Source organism: Hemiscyllium ocellatum, chromosome 17 (genome assembly GCF_020745735.1).
Source record: "Hemiscyllium ocellatum isolate sHemOce1 chromosome 17, sHemOce1.pat.X.cur, whole genome shotgun sequence".
Lineage (NCBI taxonomy): Eukaryota > Metazoa > Chordata > Chondrichthyes > Orectolobiformes > Hemiscylliidae > Hemiscyllium > Hemiscyllium ocellatum.
Genome location: NC_083417.1, coordinates 24112114 through 24135706, shown reverse-complemented (window position 1 = coordinate 24135706; position 23593 = coordinate 24112114). Strand labels below are relative to the sequence as shown.

At 43.3% G+C, this 23593-nt stretch overlaps 1 protein-coding gene across 2 annotated transcripts in view; it reads left to right on the top strand.

Moving 5' to 3' along the window:
* Positions 1 to 23593, top strand: part of LOC132823897 (beta,beta-carotene 15,15'-dioxygenase-like) — a 36317-nt gene that overhangs the window by 6801 nt on the left and 5923 nt on the right. For both annotated transcript variants that reach the window (XM_060838004.1, XM_060838002.1), the window contains exons 3-9: positions 4289 to 4418; positions 6509 to 6656; positions 7442 to 7589; positions 10150 to 10370; positions 15069 to 15335; positions 17126 to 17231; positions 20845 to 20939. In XM_060838004.1, coding sequence (XP_060693987.1) covers positions 4289 to 4418; positions 6509 to 6656; positions 7442 to 7589; positions 10150 to 10370; positions 15069 to 15335; positions 17126 to 17231; positions 20845 to 20939 — 1115 coding nt within the window. The remainder of the gene's footprint in view (positions 1 to 4288; positions 4419 to 6508; positions 6657 to 7441; positions 7590 to 10149; positions 10371 to 15068; positions 15336 to 17125; positions 17232 to 20844; positions 20940 to 23593) is intronic.

Genomic DNA, 23593 nt, shown 5'->3' with positions numbered 1-23593 from the left:
TCTTGAATACATTCAATGTTTTGGCATCAACTGCTTCCTGTGGTAATGAATTTCACAGGCCCACCACTCTTTGGATGAAGAAGTATCTCCTCATCTCCTTCTACATGATCTATCCTGAATCCTAGACTCCTGGTTCTGGACACACCCATCATTGGAAACATCCTCTCTGCATCTACACTCTAGTCCTGTTAGAGTTTTAAAGGTCTCTGAGATCCCTCCTCATTCGTGTGAACTCCAGCAAAACAGTTCTAACCTAGTCAATCTCTCCTCATAAGTCAGTCCCACCATCCCCCAAATCAGCCTGGTAAACCTTCACTGCACTTCCTCGAGAGCAAGAGTATCCTTCCTCAGAAAGGGAATAGATGCTTGGCATTAACTGGGCATTCACTTGAATCCATTCCAATTCCCCCAACCCCATAAATAAAGATAGGCCAGAACTGTCATGACATGTATCTAATCTGAAACCATATCTATAAGAATTGTAAACAAAGAGTGTTTGGCTTTACTGCGTTTGAGATGTCAAGGTAGCTCAGGTGTGTGGCATACTTCCTTCTCTGCTGACCTCCATTTGGATGGAATTTAACATCAATGACAGAGGCACCTCTCAGAAATTCCCTCCACAAAATTTGACATGCCATGAGAGGTTTCTTATATGAGCTGCTCTTGTTCAAATTCAATTTTCCAGGCCACATCAGCCATTTGATCTGCTAAGGCATTCCATTCTACCATCTGGATGAAGTGGGGGACCCTGGCGAGTAGCTGTCTATGTCAGAGTCATCTCTGTGCCCACCAGGGATTGGGAGCAAAGGATATTAACTCGGCATCCCGATGTAATATATGGTTAAGCCAGTTCACATTCTCCTGGACTGTAATATCTATAGCCTGGAAGAATCTGTGTTCCACACTTGCATGGCAAAAGTGATCATTGTCCCAGAGGACCATAAGGTTGGTCTCTTAATAGAGAGAGATACCCGGCAGTAGCTTAATCTAAGGATCATCATGCCACAGGCAGAGGGTTGGGGGGATGGGATCTTCATGGTGGCTGATCTTCATGATGCAGTTGGTTTGCAGTACAGAGTGATACCAATAGCGTACCAACTCAGTCACCATGAAGATCCCACCTTCCCAACCCTCTGTCCATCAAATTAAGCCAACTGACCCCTAATCAACCTACATAATATGTGTGAGGTTGCTGCCCCTCTACCACTAGCTAACGAGGCTACTCCTCAATTCTGGAGATACTTCAGTCCCTCTCCCATGAGCTTTGCCTCTTCACCCTCTTCACCATGCCCCCCCCCCCCCCCCCCCCCCCCCCCCACCCCCCCCACACCGCACAATTTGGATGGAATTGACAGTTTAGGAGATCTCCATGTGGGATTGTGACTGGGTATGGTCTAGATGCTCATCAACAACTCCAGGCAGTGGGTGGTTGAGAGATGATGTGACTGAACTAAGAATCTTTTAGGATAATATCTACGCCAGGTTGCCCTGGAGAGAAACTGAGAACGTGCCAGTATCCTACAGGCTTTCCATGATGAGTGAGCACCACGCAAACTGAACTGCATCATCAACCTGGAAATATTAATTAATCTGATTGACAAAATTTCCTGGAAGGTTACAGTTTTGTTGCAGTGTATCAGTGGTGCCTCTTTCAGAACCAACTATTATACATCTAACTTTTAGTTCGTAGCAATTCTCTAACTGGATCCAAAAAGGTATAAGTACACACAGACTAATCATACTTTTGTGTTAAAAGGTGAACGTTCAAAGTTTGGGAGAAGATTTGTAGCTCGGGTGCTCGTTGTTGTGGTTCTGTGTCCAATTTGTAACCACATAAATAAATATAACAGTGTACAGATTTAACCTTCACTAAATGACATTCTGGAATAGAGCATTTTTGTTTAGAGTCATAGAGATGTACACATGGAAATAGATCCTTTAGTCCAACTTGTGCATGCTGACCAGATCCTAAATTAATTGATTCTCATTTGCCAGCATTTGTTCCATATCCCTCTAAACCCATCCTGTTCACGTATATATCCAGATGCCTTTTAAATGTTGTTATTGTACCAGCCTCCGCCACTTCCTCTGGCAGTTCATTCCATATACGCACATACCTCTGTGTGAAAAAGGTTGCCCCTTAAGTCCCTTGGAAATCTTTCGCCTCTCACCTTAAACCTATACCCTCTGTTTTTGGACTCTGCTACCCTGGGGAAAAGACCTTGGCTATTCACTGTATTTGTGTCCCTCGTGATTTTATGAATTTCTACAAGGTCACCTTTCAGCCTCTAACCCTCTAGGGATAATAGCCCCAGTCTATTCAGCCTGTCTCTTTAGCTCAAACTCACCAACCCTGGCCAAATCCTTGTAAACCTTTTCTGAACCCTGTCAAGTTTCACAACATCCTTCCTATAGCAGGGAGACCAAAATTGAATGCATTATTCCTTTACACAATACACTGACCAATAAAGGAATGATTTGGACATACCAAAAGCCGCCTTCCCTATTCTATCAATCTGCGACTCCACTTTCAAGGAACTATGAACCTTCACTCGAAGGTCTCTTTGTTCAGCAACACACCCCCGTAACTTGCCATTAAGTGGATAAGTCCTGCCCTGACTTGCCTTTCCAAAATGCAGCATCTCACACTTATCGAAATTAAATTTAATCTGCTACTCCAGCCCATTGGCCCACCTGTTTAAGATCCCGCTGTACTCTGAGGTAACCTTTTTGCTGTTCACTACACCTCCAATTTTGGTGTTATCTTCAAACTGACTAACCATACCTCCTTTGTTCACATTCAAATCATTTGAACAAATGACAAAAAGCAGTGGACCCAGCACTGATTCTTGTAGCACATCGCTGGTTACACGTCTCCAGCCTGAAAAGAAACCCTCCACCACCACTCTGTGTCTCCTACCTTCGGGCCAATTAGATTAGACTAGATTCAATTCAATTCAATTCCCTACAGTATGGAAACAGGCCTCTCGGCCCAACAGGTCCACACCGCCCCTCCGAAGAGTAACCCACCCAGACACATTCCCCAACCCTATATTTACCCCTGACGAACGCACTCACACTATGGCCAATTTAGCATGGCCAGTTCACCTGACCTGCACATCTTTTGGAATGTGGGAGGAAATCAGAGCACCCGGAGGAAACCCACGCAGACACGGGGAGAATGTCCAAACTCCACACAGACAGTCACCCAAGGTGGGAATCAAACCCGGGTCCCTGGAGAAATTCTTATCCTACCTTTACAAACAAATGTAGTGGACTGTTTTCTGTTCTAGATCCCATGTACATAAGGGAAATTGTCCGTAAATATTCTGAGATGTGTAAAATCATTGTTTGACTGTTGTTCTACTTTAAAACTGGAATCAAAATAAAAATTCCACTGAAATGCTTGTCAAAAGATGACTCATAGAGATGTACAGCACAGAAACACCCTTCTGTTAAACTCATCCATGCCATCCAGATGTCCTAAATTAATCCAGTTCTATTTGCCAGTATTTGTCCCATATCCCTCTAAACCCTTCCTATTCATAAACCCATCCAGATGCCTTTAAAAATTTGTAATTGTACCAGCCTCCTCCACTTCTGCTGGCAGCTCATTCCATACACACACCCACCCATTGCTCAAAAAGGCAGACCCCTTTTAATTCCTTAGATCCCTTTTAAGACCTTCCCCTCTCACCTTAAACCTATACCTTCTAGTTTCGGACTCCCCTACTCTGGGGAAAAGCCCTTGGCTAATCATCCTATCCATGCCCGTCATGATTTTAATAAACCTCCAGGGAACATAGCCCCAGCTTATTCACCTCTCCCTACACTTTAAACCCTCCAACCCTATCAACATTCTTGTAAATCTTTTCTGCACCCTTCAAAGTTTCTCAACATCTTTCCTATAGCAGCAAGAACAGAATTGAATATAATATTCCAAATGGGACCTAACTAATCCTCATTGGAAAATGCTTCCTCAAAGTGAATCAGAGACTGAAACTATCTCCAGTTACCGATTTAAAAACACATTTTTTTAATGCAGTTAATGTTATTGTATTAATTAGAGACAATGATTTCCAAACCTGAATTGGGTGGACTTGCATTTGGAAGGAGGACCACTGGTGGCTATTGAAGGTAATGCAGCATGTTGCATAAAGCTGCAAGACACAATGTGAATATCAACACAAAGTTCAGATTCCAAGCTTCCTCGATTGGAATGGGTAATTGGAAATTGATTTCTACTAGCCACAATGTTTACTGGCATTTTCTGTATTCTTAAATCTAGGTGAGGTGTTCTACAGAAGTAAGTATCTTCGCAGTGACACTTACAAGTCTAACATAGAAGCTAATAGGATTGTGGTGTCAGAATTTGGCACAATGGCTTACCCAGATCCGTGCAAGAACATTTTTTCCAAGTAAGCATGAAGAAATCTACTGATTGTTCCTATTTATTTTGGTTAACAAATTGATCCTTGTCATGGAAGAGTTGAAATTTGCAGCACAAAAGATGGCAATCAGGCCAGTTATGCATTGCCAACCCTTTCCAAGAGCAACCCAAACGAATATTACTGTTCTGGCCTTCTCCCTTTTATCTGCTTCAAAATTAACTCTGTTCAACAAAAAGGAAGCATTAAGCTTCACCTCAGACAATCCAGTGGCAAACACTCCATTCTCAAATCAGACCTCAGGCACAGCTATTTCTTCCAGCTAAAACTGTTTCTCACTCCCTAAGTGATGATGTGAATGTAACACATTTTTTTATCATCAACTTTCCAAATAGAGAAGCTAGTCTGACCCTATTCACCCTATTCAATTTTTTTGTAATTTTAAAAGCTTGCATTGCATCTATGTTCCAGTGAAAATGGTAAAAGTTTCTCAAGTATCTTCTTAAACAGTAGTTTCCCAACATCTTGGCAGATTTGTGTCAAATACCTCAATAGCTTTAATGTCTTTAAAATGAAAAAGTGTCCACAACTGTACACAGTACACAAAAACTGTGATGTGACAACTTTGTTGTTTAAATTCATTATTATTTTATGACCGTTGCACTCCATGCTCCTATTTATTAAAAAAAACGTTTTGACTTATGACTTTACCTATCTCCACTGACATGTTTTTTTTAATTCATGGGAAGTGGGCATTGATGGCTGGGTCAGCATGTATTGCCCATCCCAGCTTCTGTTGAGAAGGTGATAGTGAGCTTCATTCTTGAACCACTGCAGTCCATTTTATGTAGATGGACCCAAAATGTTTTCACGAAGGGAGTTTGGATCTCTAGCTCTCTGCCCACTAAATCCCATCGCCTTGAGAGTCTTTGGACCAAATACAAATATCCATTCCTTGTTATTTTTCTTGCATATATATCATTCCACATCTCTGCACATAAAATTGCATCATTTATTCTCTTATCTTGTCCATTCCTTCCTTAATTATTTTATAATCCTTCATATTGTCTTATTAGCAAATTTGCAGCCACAATTATGTGTTCATATCAAGGACAAATCTTAACCTTTTATTGAAGAAATACTACTACCTGTGGTCATAGCAAAACTCAATGATCCTAACTTTTTTTTCTTGGCTGCCTTCATCTTGTCCTTACATTTCTTCATGTTCCATACACCTGAATTATTCTCATGGAATGTATTATTAAAAATCTTATGATAATTTATATTTAACACCTCTGCTGAGCACCTTTTATCTCTCCAGTATGCAATTTCTGCAAATAAAATGGTAAATTCATCAGGGTTTGCCTACAATTTGATTAGAATTTTTGCCAGTCTTTGAATTTTTCCTTCTCCTCTTGACCAATTGCCAATTAATGTCTTGTTCAGTAACAAAATTTGCAATGTTTAAGGTGGATTTTAAAACAAGAATCAAGAACATAAACAATAGGATCAGGAGTAGGCCATCTGGCCCATCGAGCTAGTGCACCATTCAATAAGATCATGGCTGACATTGTTGAGAACTCAGCTCCATTTACCTTTCCTCTCACCGTAACCCTTGATTCCTTTACTGTTCAAAAATCTATCCTTTGCCTTAAAGACTTTGAATGAGGTAACCTAAACTGCTTCACTGGGCAGGTAATTCCACAGATTCACAACCTTTGGGAGAAAACGTTCCACCTCAATTCAGTCCTTAATCTGCTGGCATGTATTCTGAGGCTATGCCCTCTTGTTCTCGTTTCAGCGGTCAGTGGAAACAACCTCTCTACTTCTATCTCATCTACTACTTTCATAATTTTATTTGTATCTGTATGATTTACCACCCCCCCCCTCCATTTTTCTATGGCCTCAAAGCTTTTATTGTCTCTTCTCTGCCTTCTTTCAACAATCTTAGTGCATATCATATATCTTTAGGGTCCAATAACATATGCAACTTGAGTTTCACCAATACTGCAGAAACAATTGATTTTATACATTCAGTTCCATAAATTGTTCCATCGCACCTTGTCTCAAAATGGGAAACAAACATAAGCATGCAACATGCCTTTGTTTTTATTTTACAGAGCAGTTTCCTATCTCTCACACGCTATTCCTGATTTCACTGATAACTGTTTGATCAATATAATTAAATATGGTGAGGATTTCTTTGCTTCATCAGAGGTCAACTACATCAGAAGGATAGATCCTAGAACTCTTGAAACATTGGAGAAGGTGAGATTTATTAAAATAAAGCTCTATTGGAGGAATTATATTTGACAACTCGATGAACTGTTGTGTTTACATGGGAATGGTCGCCAATGTTTAATTAACACACTGTCAACAGTCAAATACTTTAGATGTCTTTAGGTTGCACCAGTTAATCAGGAATGCTTCTGTTTTAACCTTCCTCCTGAATTAAAGTTATCACTCCAATGGCTTTAAACCCCATGTTTTGGATGGAATGATGATATCCCTGCTATTCACTTCTAAACCTCTGCGATATCATTTGAGTGAGCGAGTAGGCAAAAGATTACTCTATTCTGCTTGAGCTGATTAATCCCTGTGAGTATCTCTGAACACTTCATCCTTCTTCTGAGGATTGTCTAGGTTTCACTTGATAGCTTTTACTTTATCATGGAACAAACATATTAGAGCCTTGAAATGCAATATGCATGTGTTACAGTGCAGAAGGAGGCCATTTGACTGATTGATTGACTCTGCACCAACTCTTCAAGTGAGCATCTTACCTAGCGGGGAAGACATTGGAAGCCTTCTGAATGACCATTTGTGTCACGCAGTATACTGCATTTCATGATAGAATACCTCGGGATCCAGTGTGTCACCTGTTTTATGGGTGGAAGCGTAATAAACAGCTTTAATTTTTAATTTCTCCTGATGTTCTAATTCTCTGCAATTGAACTTCTGCTATAACATTTTAATATGTCATTAAAACAGTAAATGGTAGTGTATGTTAAAGATGAAAAGATGCATCGATTATCTTTGGTATATTTATATAGGTTGACTATACAAAATACGTTTCTCTGAACTTGGCAACATCGCATCCACATTATGATGGAGAAGGAAACACTTACAATATGGGCACCTCCATCGCTGAGAAGGGCAAAACAAAATACCTGTTTGTGAAGATACCAAATACAAAGCCAGGTACCTTGATGGAGATTTATAATGTTGGAAAGTTTGAAGGCTGGTTTTGATTTTAGTTTACATGTATGATTCAGTGTGATTTGGTAATTCCTTTCACCAAAGTGTTCTGTCCTTATTTGTATTTCAATAAATTATTCCTTAGAGTAGTTGCATCTAGTAGTAATCTGTTGATTTATCCCTAATGTCCTTCCTACCTTCCACTCATTACAAGTCAGACTTGGACACCAGTGTTCTCACTGTGTTATTGTAGTAGAAGTAAGAGTCCAGATGAGTCTATTTTATAATTCAGTACAGCACCATATGGTTCATTTGTTGACTAAACTATTTTTAATGTCTTTGTGTTGTCCAATATTCTGAAGGATGTAAAGTACTCAGATTCTCTGTATTTGAGATCCTTATTAACTTTTTACATCAGGGTGTGAAATTACTTTGGCCAAAGAAATCATCTGGAAGTAGAAGAAAAGAAAGAAATTCCTTCCATGTCACACATTATAATGAGCCTAGGCAGTCCCAGGGATCATATTTGCAGTCCAGTTACTGTTCTGCAGGCTCACCACCACCACCTAGAGGGCAATGACCATGTCCCATGCATGAATGACGATAGTTGAAAGAGGATAATTGAGCAGCAAGTCCTCTGCACTTCTTCAACTAGCTATGTGAAGGCTTAGAAAGTGAAGTGCTCTTGAACTGGAGTGTGACCCTGGTGTGTAGACACCTAATAAGGCTGTCAACAATACCAGGGAACATTGGTTTGCCTGCCTGATCAAGATTGTTATTGCTAGTGAGCTTCGGCTGTCAGTTACAAGTCTAGATGAAGGGCTCATGCCCCAAACATCAACTCTCCTGCTTCACGGATACTGCCAGAACTGCTGTGCTTTTCCAGTGCCACACTTTTTGACTACAATCCTAGACACAGCTCAGTGGTTATAGTGTTGTTATTGTGGGGGGATGGAGGAGTTTTGTGGAGAGAACAGCGATGGGAAATGACAAGATTGGTCAGCTCATAACCTAGATTTTCTGGAAAGGCAGGAGACAATTGGGAGGGGTGGGATGGTGGCTGATAATAGGCCTTAGATTTAATAAGGAGGTGTGATCGGCACATAATCCCACAGCTACCTAGATTACACCTCCTCCCACCCTGCCCCTGTAAAAATGCCATCCCATATTCCCAATTCCTCCGCCTCCACCGCATCTGATCCCAGGAGGACCAATTCCACTACCGAACAACTTGAATGGCCTCCTTCAAAGACCGCAATTTCCCCTCCAACGTTGTCAACAACGCTCTCCACTGCATCTCCTCCATTTCCTGCACCTCCGCCCTTGAAACCCACCCCTCCAATTGCCACCAGGAAAAAACACCATTGGTCCTCACCTTCCACCCCACCAACCTCCAGATACATCGTATCATCCTCCGTCATTTCCGCCACCTCCAGACAGAACCCACCACCAGGGATATATTTCCTTCTCCACCCCTATCAGCATTCAGGAGAGACCACTCCCTCCACAACTCCCTCGTCAGGTCCACACCTCCCACCAAAGCAACCTCCACTCTTGGAACCTTCCCCTGCAACTGCAAGAAGTAAAAAACTTGCGCCCTCACCTCCCTCCAAGGTCCCAGTGGATCCTTCTATGTCCGTCGCAGATTCACCTGCACCTCCACACACATCATTTATTGTAGTCCCCTGCACCCGATGTGGTCTCCACTACATTGGGGAGACAGGCCGCCTACTTGCGGAACGTTTCAGGGAACACCTCTGGGACACCCGCACCAACCATCCCACCGCCCCGTGGCTGAACACTTTAGCTCCCCCTCCCACCCCGCCAATGACATGCAGGTCCTTGGCCTCCTCCATCAACAGACCCTGGCCACACGACGCCTGGAGGAAGAGCGCCTCATCTTCTGCCTAGGAACCCTCCAACCACATGGGATGAATGTAGATCTCTCCAGCTTCCTCATTTCCCCTCCCCCACCCTTATCTCAGTCCCAACTCTCGGATTCAGCACCGCCCTCTTGACGTGCAATCTTCTTCCCACCCTCTCCACCCCCACCCCCTCTCCGGCCTATCACCCTCACCCTCACCTCCTTCCACCTATCGTATTCCCAGCGCCCCTCCCCCCCTACCTTTTGTCTCAGCCCGCTTGGCACACCAGCCTCATTCCTGAAGAAGGGCTTATGCCTGAAACTTTGATTCTCCTGCTCCTCGGATGCTGCCTGGCCTGCTGTGTTTTTCCAGCACCACAGTTTTCAACAGAGGAACTGTTGGAGGCTGGTACAATTACAACACTTAAAAGGCATCTAGATGGGTACATGAATGAGATGGATTGGAGAGGTATAGGCCAAACGCTGGCAAATAAGACTAGATTAATTTAGATATCCGGTCAACATGAATGAGTTGGACCGAAGTGTCCATTTCCATGTTGGCCAATTCTCACTCTATAACTCTATGGTAATGAGTTTGAGATACCTGCACATGAACCATTGCTGGTATTTCTGAATCTCGTATGCCTCTGTTTCTGACGTCAGTTACTTTATTTTGTTCATTTATTTTGAAACAAACAGATGAGAAGAAGAAGAATACGTGCTTTAAAAATTGTGAAGTATTGTGTTCCATTCCTTGTCGCTCGCTGTTAAGTCCAAGTTACTACCACAGTTTTGGTATGACGCCAAACTACGTTGTCTTCATTGAACAGCCATTTAAACTGGATATTCTTAAAATGGCGACAGCCTACTTCAGAGGAGTGAACTGGGCCAGCTGTCTGGGCTGGTTCCCAGATGATAAGGTACTCTTACATTTAACCAAGCTTCGACTTCAAATGACATGTTTGGATGGTGTATCACTCTTGATAAACACGAAAATGCAGTAACTTATTTTGTCTTTGGGCCAGCAGATTTTAAGTAGACTTGTGGGTTATTAGCCATTCAGTTTTTCATTTTGAATATGGGATAATGTTGCTCAAATAATCTTGGATGTTAGGATTATGTGGAGGTCCCAATTCCATTGATGTCCCAAGTCCTGTCCTCTACAGAATGCATTCATCTTGACCAGAACAATCTTATCTTTGAAGGAATCGCATTGGTCACTCATAGCTTTCCCTGTCAATCTGTGATTCCACCTCAGGCAGGTCACCTTTCCAATTCACTGAAACTAGCCTTCCTCTAACAAAGCATTTTTATATTTGATTTTGCCTTGTACCTTTCTATAACTGCTGATTTGAGCTAGAGGGAAAGGTTGAGTAAGCTGGGGCTGTGTTCCCTGGAGCGTCAGAGGCTGAGGGGTGACCTTATAGAGATGTATAAAATCATGAGGGACATGGATAGGATAAATAGTCAGATCTTTTCCCTGGGGTGGGGGAGTCCAGAACTAGAGACCATAGGTTTAGGGTAAGAGGGAAAAGATATAAAAGAGACCTAAGGGGCAATTTTTCCACACACAGGATGGTACGTGTATGGAATGAGCTGCCAGACGAAGTGGTGGAGGCTAGTACAATTGCAAAATTTAAAAGACATCTGAATGGGTACATGAATAAGAAGGGTTTGTTGCGATATGGGCCGGGTGCTGGCAAGTGGGACTAGATAGGGTTGGGCATGGTCGGCATGGACAGGTTGGACCGAAGGGTCTGTTTCCGTGCTGTACATGTCTGTAAATCTATGACTCTATGATTCTATGACTCTATGACTCCTTTCCCCTTGGCTTGAAACAAACTGATCAGAAATTCCTCCCCCTCTTTCCCTGTCTTTTTAGCATAATTCAAATTCTCCCATTATCACTGTTTTAAAGTCTGCAAGCTTGTTCCTATATTTTCTTTGAGGAGAAAGTGAGGTCTGCAGATGCTGGAGATCAGAGCTGAAAATGTGTTGCTGGAAAAGCACAGCAGGTCAGGCAGCATCTAAGGAACAGGAAATTCAACGTTTCGGGCATAAGCCCTTCATCAGGAATGAGGAAAGTGTGTCCAGCAGGCTAAGATAAAAGGTAGGGAGGAGGGACTTGGGAGAGGGGCGATGGAGGTGTGATAGATGGAAGGAGGTCAAGGTGAGGGTGATAGGCCGGAGTGGGGCCCACCAAACTCATCTCTGCATACCTCAACACGGTCCTGTCCCCCTTAGTCCAAGAACTCCCCATCTACGTTCGGGACACCACCCACGCCCTCCACCTCCTCCCTGATTTTCGCTTCCCCGGTCCCCAACGCCTTATTTTCACCATGGACATCCAGTCCCTGTACACCTCAATCCCCCATCATGAAAGACTCAAAGCCCTCCGCTTCTTCCTTCCCCGCCATACCAACCAGTACCCTTCCACTGACACCCTCCTTCGACTGACTGAACTGGTCCTCACCCTGAACAACTTCTCTTTCCAATCCTCCCACTTCCTCCAAACCAAAGGAGTTGCCATGGACATCCGCATGGGCCCCAGCTATACCTGTCTCTTTGTAGGATATGTGGAACAGTCCATCTTCCGCAACTACACTGGCACCACCCCCCTTCTTTTCCTCCGCTACATCGATGACTGTATCGGCGCTGCCTCGTGCTCCCACGAGGAGGTTGAACAGTTCATCCACTTTACCAACACCTTCCACCCCGACCTCAAATTCACCTGGACCGTCTCAGACACCTCCCTCCCTTTTCCATTTCTATCTCGGGCGACCGAATCAACACGGACATCTACTATAAACCGACTGACTCCCACAGCTACCTGGACTACACCTCCTCCCACCCTGCCCCCTGTGAAAACGCCATCCCATATTCCCAATTCCTTCGTCTCCGCCGCATCTGCTCCCAGGAGGACCAGTTCCAATACTGTACAGCCCAGATGGCCTCCTTCTTCAAGGACCGCAGATTCCCCCCAGACATGATCAACGATGCCCTCCACCGCATCTTCTCCACTTCCCGCTCCTCCGCCCTTGAGCCCCGCCACTCCAACCGCCACCAGGACAGAACCCCACTGGTTCTCACCTACCACCCCACCAACCTCCATATACAGCGTATCATCCGCGTCATTTCCGCCACCTCCAAACGGGACCCCACCACCAGGGATATATTTCCCTCCCCTCCCCTATCAGCGTTCTGAAAAGACCACTCCCTCCATGACTCCCTCGTCAGGTCCACACCCCCCGTTAATCCAACCTCCACTCCCGGCATCTTCCCCTGCAACCGCAAGAAATGCAAAACTTGCGTCCACACCTCCTCCCTTACTTCTCTCCAAGGCCCCAAGGGATCCTTCCATATCCGCCACAAATTCACCTGCACCTCCACACATATCATCTATTGCATTCGCTGCACCCGATGTGGCCTCCTCTATATTGGGGAGACAGGCTGCCTAATTGCGGAACGTTTCAGAGAACACTTCTGGGACACCTGGACCAACCAACCCAACCACCCCGTGGCTCAACACTTTAACTCCCCTTCCCACTCCACCAAGGACATGCAGGTCCTTGGACTCCTCCATCGCCAAACCATAACAACACGACGGTTGGAGGAAGAGCGCCTCATCTTCCGCCTAGGAACCCTCCATCCACAAGGGATGAACTCAGATTTCTCCAGTTTCCTCATTTCCCCTTCCCCCACATCACCCCAGTTCCAAACTTCCAGCTCAGCACTGTCCCCATGACTTGTCCTACCTGCCTATCTTCTTTTCTACCTATCCATTCCACCCTCCTCCCTGACCTATCACCTTCATTCCCTCCCCCACTCACCTATTGTACTCGATGCTACTTTCTCCCCACCCCCACCTTCCTCTCATTTATCTCTCCACCCTTCAGGCACTCTGCCTTTATTCCTGATGAAGGGCTTTTGCCCAAAACGTCGATTTCGCTGCTCCTCGGATGCTGCCTGAACTGCTGTGCTCTTCCCGCACCACTAATCCAGTATATGGCACACAGGAAACATGAGGAAAAAAGGAAATATTGTTCATAAAAGACAGCACTCAAAAACAATGATGTATGTAGGCTTCAAAATCAGAATATGTTTGATTAAAGAACAATAGGTGATGATTATGATATTGGACATATAGCACTGGACTTCAAATATTGGAAAGAAAATATAGGGCTGAAAATGTGTTGCTGGAAAAGCACAGCAGGTCATGCAGCATTCAAGGAACAGGAAATTTGATGTTTCGGGCATAAGCCCTTCATCAGGAATGAGGAAAGCGTGTCCAGCAGGCTAAGAAGTACACATTGATGCCCTGGGGTTGAAGTGTTCCGTGGCGGAAAATGAGGCGTTCTTCCTCCAGGTGTCGGGTGGTGAGGGAGCGGCAGTGAAGGAGGCCCAGGACCTCCATGTCCTCGGCAGAGTGGGTGGGGGAGTTGAAATGTTGGGCCACAAGGCAGTGTAGTTGATTGGTGCAGGTGTCCCAGAGATGTGCCGTATAGCCAGGAATCTTAAGTGCCTTTGTTTGAAGCTAGGTTCTCATTATTTTCTGTTATTTGGAAGTCTAAATCATGAAGTAGCATGTGAGAACATTAAATAAAATAATTTGCATTTATACAATACCTTTAAGATTTCCCACATAAATATCTTAATTAATTTATGTACATAAATATTTACTCCTTCAAGTGTGGTGATTTGAAGGTTTTTCTATTCCCAATTGTTTTGAAAATTTGCTTGTCTGAAATAATGACCTCATCCTTCATATTGTCCCTTTAAAATATAGATACATTTGGCTGCCATTTTGCAATTATGCTAGGGCCTTGTCATAGAGTCCTACAGTATGGAGTCAGGTCTTTTGGCTTGTAGCTTGTTAATCTCAATTTCCTATCATAGACCGCAGTGAGTTTTCACTTCCATTCATATCTTTATCATTGTATGTTGATTTGGATGTATCACCTGACCCTTGGATTAAATTCCAAGCCACGGTCTCTTATATAATGGCTCATTACTGCCTGCATAAAGTCTCTGGAGTGCATCACAAGACTGAAAATCAGTGACGGTTGCATCTCAATATATGAGCTAGACTGGACCCATCATGAATATTTGTTGTTGACCTCAGATGGCAATCCATGGCCAGGTCGACTCCCTTCGTTGCACAAAGGTAATAGGAACACTGTGCATTTGGGGATGCTTAGAATTAGTTGCATGCTCCTTTGGGTGTTTATAAACTGTAAGATTGCATTGGGTCTCCCCGAGATAGCAGCCACAGAACACTTTGTAAGGTGGAAAGATGTTGACTGAGGGAGCAGGGAGGATGGCTGTGGCTGTGGCTAAAGAAAAGTAAATATCAGTTCTGGAAATCCAGATCTGAAGCCTTATGTGGACCATACATCTATCCAGGTAGACATGGCCTCAATTTAATGCAATATTCATCCTTCTGACAATCTAACAGCCATGTGATATTACATTGGTTTGGACTATTAGCTCAAGTGCCAAAGTGAGGATTGTATTCAAAAACTTGTAATTCAGAGACGTAAGTGCTTCCATCGGAGGAACAGCAGAATTTCAATTTATACTTATTGAATTCATTATAATATGAATTTTGTGTTTTTCAGACTTACATTCATATCATAGACAGAAAAACAAAGAAGCCTTTACCAGTAAAGTTCTACACAGATGCACTCGTTGTTTACCATCATGTCAATGCTTATGAGGAAGACAATCATGTGGTCTTTGATATTATTGCATATGATGACAATAGTTTGTACGAAATGTTTTATTTAAAAAACATGACTTTGCCAAATCATGAATTCGAAATGAAAGGCAAAACCTTCAGTCAACCATCTTGCAGAAGGTTTATAATTCCTGTGGATCATGACAAGGTAAACGTTTTGTCATTTTTCTGCAACAAATTAAGGTTGTGCAGTGAGTAGTGGTGCAGTCAAACAGTTCTCAAAGATGATGAGTCTGTTGTTTTTAGTAACCACTGAGGCATTGCTGGGGTTGCCTTTAACCCAGAGTGAGAATTAGGGTTGTAGAGGGCATGAGTGCAATCCATGACCCTTGTTTTCACTTTACTTTGACTAACACGTTTGCTACCCAATTGTATTGAGAACAAGCAGCCTGCTTATTTTCTGGACATCTTCTCCACAAGCCAACAAAGTCTTCCAGTGGTTATAAAGTGCGTTTGTGATCAGTTTGTATTTCTCTACTGGTTAGTCCATTGTGTGATATCTGAAGGATAAAATTGCACCTGACCTTGTTCTCATTCTGGCCCCAAAACGATCTCAGTGAATCAACAAAAGATGGTCCTCAGATCTCATCAGAGCAAGTGTGCAGACATTCTCCCTGAAATGAGATGTCAGTTTTGGCTTCCAGTTTTGCCAGCAGCAACCTTCAGGTAAGTTGTACGAAATGAGAGATTGGAGAAGATGAACACTTGTTCTCCTTCTGACTTCTCAGATAAATTTTACCTTTAAAACAAACTCATAAAAATTAACTTATGGGTTATGGTGATTGTGAAAGAAACCTGAATAAGAAATTCCCAAATGCATGTATTGAGTATCAGTGCTAAATGTAAAATAAAAGCTTATACATAAGCTCAGTTCCAAATTTACAAACTTAAGGCATTTTAATATCTGTTTAAGACATCTGCATGGGATGTCTAAGAAAGGATCCCATGAATTTTACCACGGCATCAATGCCTGTGCAGCTTGGGTACAGAGCCTGCACTGTGAAACTAACATTGGACAGGAGTATAAGTGCATCGAGCATAAATAATAAATGGTAATATTTGATAAATTTTCAATCACTTGTCTGATTTGAGCAGATGTAAAGATAAGGTTTGATATGGGAAATGGACTACAGCAATATGAGACAGATGGAAAATATGGGATGGTGTGGCGTGACAAGGTTGGTGTGCATGAATGGCATGAGATGGGGATTTAAATAAATACCACTTCAACAAAGATGCCCATTTACTGCAAGATTCAGCAGATCTTAACTGGTAGATTTTTAATTTCTTTTGTCCATTAAATTTATTGAAAAGGAAATTGAGGAGAGCATGTGCCCAACTTCCCAATTTGCACAGCCGAATGATGAAGCTTCATGCTGGCAGTACACGCACATCAAGTTACCCAAATGTTCCAAATGCTTAAAGGATTTTGTTGGTGAGAAAACTCGAAATACTGGAAATGTAAAATAAAAGCAGAAAGTGCTGGAGAAACTCAGCGGGTCTAGCAGCACCTGTGGGGAAAGAAACGAGGTTAATGTTTCGTATTGGCCTGACTGCTTCAGAACCCTAAATCTAACACTCATACCGTTTTAGTAGAGAAAGTAAATGCACTGATTGATATAATAAAGAAGGTATGTTTGACTCCTGATGTATGTGGGATGAATCACTCTCAGCAGGTGTAATAGTAGGTTGGTGCAACAGGCCATAGTAATACTGCTGTAGTAATGGAAAAGCGTGTTATTGCCGATCTGTGACCCACAACTGGAAATTGTATTGTGTAGACTTAAGGTGATCACACTTTTCTAGCGTATTGATGTTAATGATTCTGCCCATTCTGTGGTATATTAATCTGGAACAATTAATGTATATTTAAAATTGGGCCTTTGAGGAGAAAGTGGGAAGAAAAGTCTTTTTAAATGCTTTCTTTACCTTTAACAGACGACAGAGTTGAGCAGAAATATGTGCACACTTGGGAACACAACAGCATGTGCACTGAAGGAAAAAGATGGATCCGTTTACTGCAAGCCTGAAGTATTATTTGAGGGTAACATCAATAATTTACAATTACATGGTGCCTGCAGTGAGCTCTTGTGTTGCAGTAATAGTGTCCCTATTTCTGAGCTAGAAGACCTGGGTTCAAGTCCTTCATGCTTCAGAGATGTGTCAACACAACTGAGCGGGTTGAATAGAAAATATCTGTTACTTTCTGTATTGTCAAGGCAAGTCATCAGTCTTAGCAGACCGTAGGGCTGCTCTCTCATTACAGAGAGATGACTGGTGGTCGTTTAATGCGAGGGCTGCCACACATCAGGTGAGGGGAGAGGTTGAGAAGGAGAGTCCTTCATGATAACCTCAGCTGGTGCAGGAATTGAACCCATGCTGTCAGCATCAAACTGCTTTACAAACCAACCGTCCAGCTAATGCAAAAACTGAGGGCTGCAGATGCTAGAGATTAGAGTCAAGAGTGTGGTGCTGGAAAAGCACAGCAGGTCAGGCAGCATCCGAGGAGCATGAGAGTTGATGTTTCGGGCAAAGGCCCTTCTAGATGAAGAGCTTTTGCCCGAAATGTCGATTCTCCTGTTCTTCGGATGCTGCCTGACCTGTATGCTTTTCCCGCACCAAACTCTCAACTGTCCAGCTAAACCAACCCTCCTCTGTATAGTACAGTATTCTAAAGCACTTCACACCACTATAAATAGGGCGGATATCAATAACTTGCTGACAGAGATATGGAGTATGTTAAAAGTAGAAAGTGAGGTAGAGAAATGGAGAGTGGTAGCAAGACGATTCCAGAGTTTAGAACCTTGCCAGTAAAAAGCTGCCATTCAGTAATGGAATGGTTAAATTGGGATTCACCAGAAGCCAGAACTGGAGAATTGTGAGGATTTTAAAGGGCTGACAAAGACGACAGACATCGGGAAGGGCAAGCCATGGAAAGATTTGTAATTAAAGATGAGAATTTTTAAAATAGAAGCCTTACTTAAGTGGGCTGGGCCATTGACACGAGGGTGATGAGTCATTGGGACTTGTTGTGAACTAAAATATGGACAGTAGTAGTTTTGAAAGGTAGGAGTCTGCCCAGAAATACTTTTGTATAGTGAAATTAATATCAAGCAAAGGCATTGAGGAGACTTTCAGCAGCAGTTGAGTTAGAGGTAGTGACAAAGTCAGGTGAAGTTATCAATGTGAAAATAAGCAATCTTCATGACAGTGCAGATATGTGCTCAGAAACTCACCTTGGGGGGGGGGGGGCGAACACTTCGTTAGATTTACTAGCTGTCTGGTTTAATGTCAGACAATTGCCAGGGAGAAGGATGACTGAGGAATGACGTTTCTCCCGAGATCCAGAAACAATGGCTTCAGTCATTTCAATATTTAAGGGGAGGAAGTTTCTGTTTATTCAGTACTTGTTGTGGTATCCGCAGTCTGACAATTTAGCAACAGTAGAGGGGTCAAAGACAAAGTAAAAAGACAAGAATATCTAGAGACCCAATCGGTCTTATTCCTGATGAAGGGCTTTTACCCGAAATGCCAATTTTCCTGCTCCTCGGATGCTGCCTGACCTGCTGTGCTTTTCCAGCACCACTCTAATCTCGATACTAATCTCCCGTATCTGCAGTACCGACTTTCGCCCAATTGCTGTTCTGCCAACTCAAATGCACAATTATGAGCTGGCAGTTAATAAGGAGCATTGTACTAGTTGCATAGTTCCACCCTCAGCATAAGTGGCAGATGCAGCAACTATTGATATCATCAAGATAACCCAAATGAGAATGTTTCAATCTGTAGGTCTTTTCAAGACTTCAGCACAAAATCCAGACTGACTCTTTTACGACTGTTCGTCATAACTGCTGATCTTTGTTTGCTGATTAGGTGACCTTATGCAATGACGTATAAAGGGATCATTCCAATGTCTCAACGTTGTCCTAATCAGCACCACCAAAAATGGATTAACAAGTGCAGAAAATGGGTGACAAACAGTGACCGATACTTCGAGTTATCTGTTGCCTTTCTTTGTAGAAGTGATAATACATTGCATAAATGCACATTCTTCTCTCTGCAGTCTGAGCGTGCTGTATGTTATGGAAGAGAGATAGAACCTTGAAGGCACATGGGAAGGAGAGAATAACCATTATTAATGGCCCGGATTTTTGTGGAGTCATAAAGAGTACCTGAACTTCCTAAAATGGCAGGCAGGAGCCGAATACACAGTCCAACGTATTAAGAACAGATCTTGTTTTCTCCTGTATGGCTGATGCAACAGGCTGGTTTGTAGTCAGTGCTGAGTTCAAACAAACCCCATTTACAATGACCTCAATCTGCAGTTTGGGAGATATAAATTTTAGTGTAATCATAAATGCTCTTGAAGAATGGAAAAATGTGCCAAATTTTGAAATTATTTAAACACCAGGAACCTTTAACTTTTAAAAGAACAACTTGACTGTGTCAATGAAGCATCAAAAGATCTGTTTTCGTACCTTCCAGGCCTGCTTTTCTCAACCTATAGTTATCTCAGCAGGGTTCTCTTAATTCACAGTTTGACTGACAGCCCAAAGAAGTAATTAAGTTGTTATCTATCTTTGGTGTGCGGTTGTTAAGTGGAATTTGTTTGTTTTTATAAAGAGATTAAGCACATAAAGAGACGTAAAAGAGTTTAAATGAGTTTTCATGAATGGAAAGTGTTTTAAATCATAGCGATGGTTGTAATTGGTATTTACATATTTCTGCTATTTCATCCTAATTTGGCTCCTGAGGTCTGCCCAGATTATTTGGGTGAATTAGCACTGTGAATGTACAAGTTAATGGTAGTGGGTGGACTGACATAAGTTGGCACTAACAACCTGAGTTGGTGTGGAGGATAAGAAGACCACAATGGCAGGTGAGTCATGGGTTGGCATAAAGAGTTTGAGGATCCATTAAGGATGGGCAGGGGAAATGAATTGTGATGGGATGGGCAGTTGGTGGGGCAGGGAAGAATGGGGTTGAGATGGAGATAAGTGTTGGAGGCACTAAAATAAACTTAACACTTAACTCAGGTGAGTCTTGTAAATACGTCATCTCAGAATTCCTCCCTGTGACTACTTTTGATCTATGTCCATTCTGTACCTAACACCCTCCATGATCCCCTCCCTTCCCTCTTGAACAAGGATCCTTCCAATCAGGAAGTTTCTCCTGATGTGGATACAGCAACTCTGGAAACCACCTCAGGAGTAAAAACCTGGGGTGACATATTTACAAACAGGCAATTATGGAGTACATAATTAACCATTATGAGCTCCACCCTCTTCCTTAAGCACAACAATTTCTAAGTAACATTACAAATTATATCTGTTTAAAGATTTATAAATACTATTAAAGATATATATTTGAAAAACTCAACTATTAAAATTAAAATTAAAGTATAGGTGTTCCCCCCTGTATCTGTGGGTGATACGTTCTAACACCTACCATGGATGCCCAAATCCGCAGCTAGCAGGGAACCCTATCATTTAAATGGGAAATTTACTAACCCGGCAGCCCCTTGGAGTTATTTCTGGAATGTTCCATGTAATATTTTCGGCTGCAGTAGATTGTGGATAACTGAAACTGCGGAAACCGAATCCGTAGAAATGGGGTTTCTACTGTAAATTAATTTGATTTCTTTCTTGTTCCCCAAGGAATAGAACTACCTCGAATAAATTATGATTACAATGGCAGCAAGTACAGATATATTTACGCATCCAAGGTTGAGTGGCGACCAATTCCAACAAAGGTAGAATATTATACTTTCAGGGACAGGTGCCCAGCTCACAGTTTGGAGCAGGCTGCAGCTCAAAGTTGCTTGCTTGGTGTCTGAGTGTTCGCTCACTTTGCATCCACCTGAATGCTCACTGCATCCCTGCCTTGCCTCGCCTCACCCTGCCTTGCCTCGCCTCACCCTGCCTTGCCTCGCCTCACTCTGCCTTGCCTCACCTCACCCTGCCTTGTCTTGTCTTGCCTCACTCGCCCTGCCTTGCCTTGTTTTGCCTCACCTCGCCCTGCCTTGCCTTGTTTTGCCTCACCTCGCTCTGCCTTGCCTTGCCTCACCTCACCCTGCCTTGCCTTGCCTTGCCTCACCTCACCCTGCCTTGCCTTGCCTCACCTCACCCTGCCTTGCCTTGCCTTGCCTCACCTCACCCTGCCTTGCCTTGCTTTGCCTCACCTCACCCTGCCTTGCCTCACCTCGCCCTTCCTTGCCTCACCTCACCCTGCCTTGCCTTGCCTTGCCTTGCCTCACCTCACCCTGCCTTGCCTTGCCTCACCTCACCCTGCCTTGCCTTGCCTCACCTCACCCTGCCTTGCCTCACCTCACCCTGCCTTGCCTTGCCTTGCCTCACCTCACCCTGCCTTGCCTCACCTCACCCTGCCTTGCCTTGCCTCACCTCACCCTGCCTTGCCTCACCTCACCTTGCCTTGCCTTGCCTTGCCTTGCCTTGCCTCACCTCACCCTGCCTTGCCTCACCTCACCCTGCCTTGCCTCACCTCACCCTGCCTTGCCTTGCCTTGCCTCACCTCACCCTGCCTTGCCTTGCCTTGCCTCACCTCACCCTGCCTTGCCTCACCTCACCGTGCCTTGCCTCACCTCACCCTGCCTTGCTCGGATGTTTTGCAGTATCGACCATCAGATAGAACTGCATACTCCTTTAGCACCTTGTCATTTAGTGCAGGCACAAAGCAGGGAAGCTTAACATGATTGTCAGCCGTCATCTGGCAAATCAAGGGAGGTATTCTTCAGCCATGGGATGCTAATATAATGCCGAACATAATCCCAAACTAAACTAGTCCCACCTGCCTGTTCTTGGCCAATATCCATCCAAACTTTTCCCATTCATGCATTTATCCAAATGTCTTTTAAACATTGTAATTGTACCCACATCCACCACTTCCTCAAGAAGTTCATTCCAACTGTGATCCACCCTCTGTGTACAAAATTTGTCCCTCCATTATTGGCAGTGCATGCAAAGGAAATTCCTGGATTAGATGTATGTAGTAAGTTTCGTAAAGGGCTGAATTTTGATATTTCATTGGTTAATCCCATGCAGCACAATATTTTTGCCATTTAATTACATTATCAACCATCAAGTCTGTTTACCATAAGAAAACTTACAGGGATGCTTTCTGTCCTTTCATGTAAAACAGATTTTGTTCTAGTTTATAAAGTTCTATAACCTACCAGAATGATGAGTGCCAAGCAAATTTTGTGTCTAACCTCCCTATGTGACATTTCGCAACTTATAGTTCTGTTCCTACACTGGTGAGGGTTGAAGATTGTGTATAGGTCAAATTTAAAGATATAGGTTCAAATAGAGGCCCTAGCTGATGTTATCCTCATTTCTGGAGCCAAAATGGACAGTCATTTTCCCATGTCCCATATTTCCATCTTTTTTCCACATAACCCCCACAGAATCCTGCACCTACGTTCATCCTCAAATGGTGCCTGGTTTTCAGGGGTTGGTCGCTGTAGTGATTGGAATGAGGTCAGCCAGCTGGACCTCATAGAATATAAGTTCTCCATTTGGGGCTGTTAATCTTGCTGGGGAAAAAATAAGCACTGCCGCAGTTAGGCGGTAGTGTGGGGGTTAAATTTAAAAAAAGAGAAAAAAGAAAATAAAAAGAAGGGGAATGTCAGCAATACTGCCACTCTGATAGCTGATTCTAAAGAGACAGCACTAAAGTCAAGGACTGTCCATGTATAAGTAATGAGTGATTTGGTGATGGGTTACAGCCTCTTAAAGTTATTTTAGCAACCATTCCCTGCCTGCTTTCTCCTGAGGGGAGAAAGAGTAATGAATCAGTGCCTTTAAGACAGTGAAATTATTTAGTTCCAGTTGCTTGTTACCCTCAACCCCGCATCAACTTGAAATTTGAAGACCTCCGAATGTAGAGAATATTAAGGAATCTGGACTGCGCTGCCAGGGCGGTGGTGGAGGCAGATATGACCGAGGCGTTTAAGAGACTTTTAGATAAGCACATGAATATGCAGGGAATGTAGGGATATGGATCAGGGGAAGGAAACAGGGTTAGTTTAATTTTGCTTCATTTTCGGGGCAACATTGCGGGCCGAAGGGCCCGTTCCTGTGCCGTGATGTTCTCCAGCTGCTTGTTGACATTGGACGGGGTCTCAGTTACAGGTGTGCCCTGCCAGGCCAGTGCTACCACAACTGCTGCATCTGAGCTGGAGCCATGGGCCTGGTCTCCTACCTCCGGTTCCCTGTGCAATGCTCCTGCAGACACATGTTCTTCTAAAATGCAAAAATTATATTATTTTCTTGGCACTGTTGCATTTTGAGAATGTTCATCTTTTTAGGGTTGAGGTGAGCACAAGGAGGGTGAAGCAAAACAATGCTCATTTCACATCCTTGCATCAGGTATTACCAAAATGTGTAT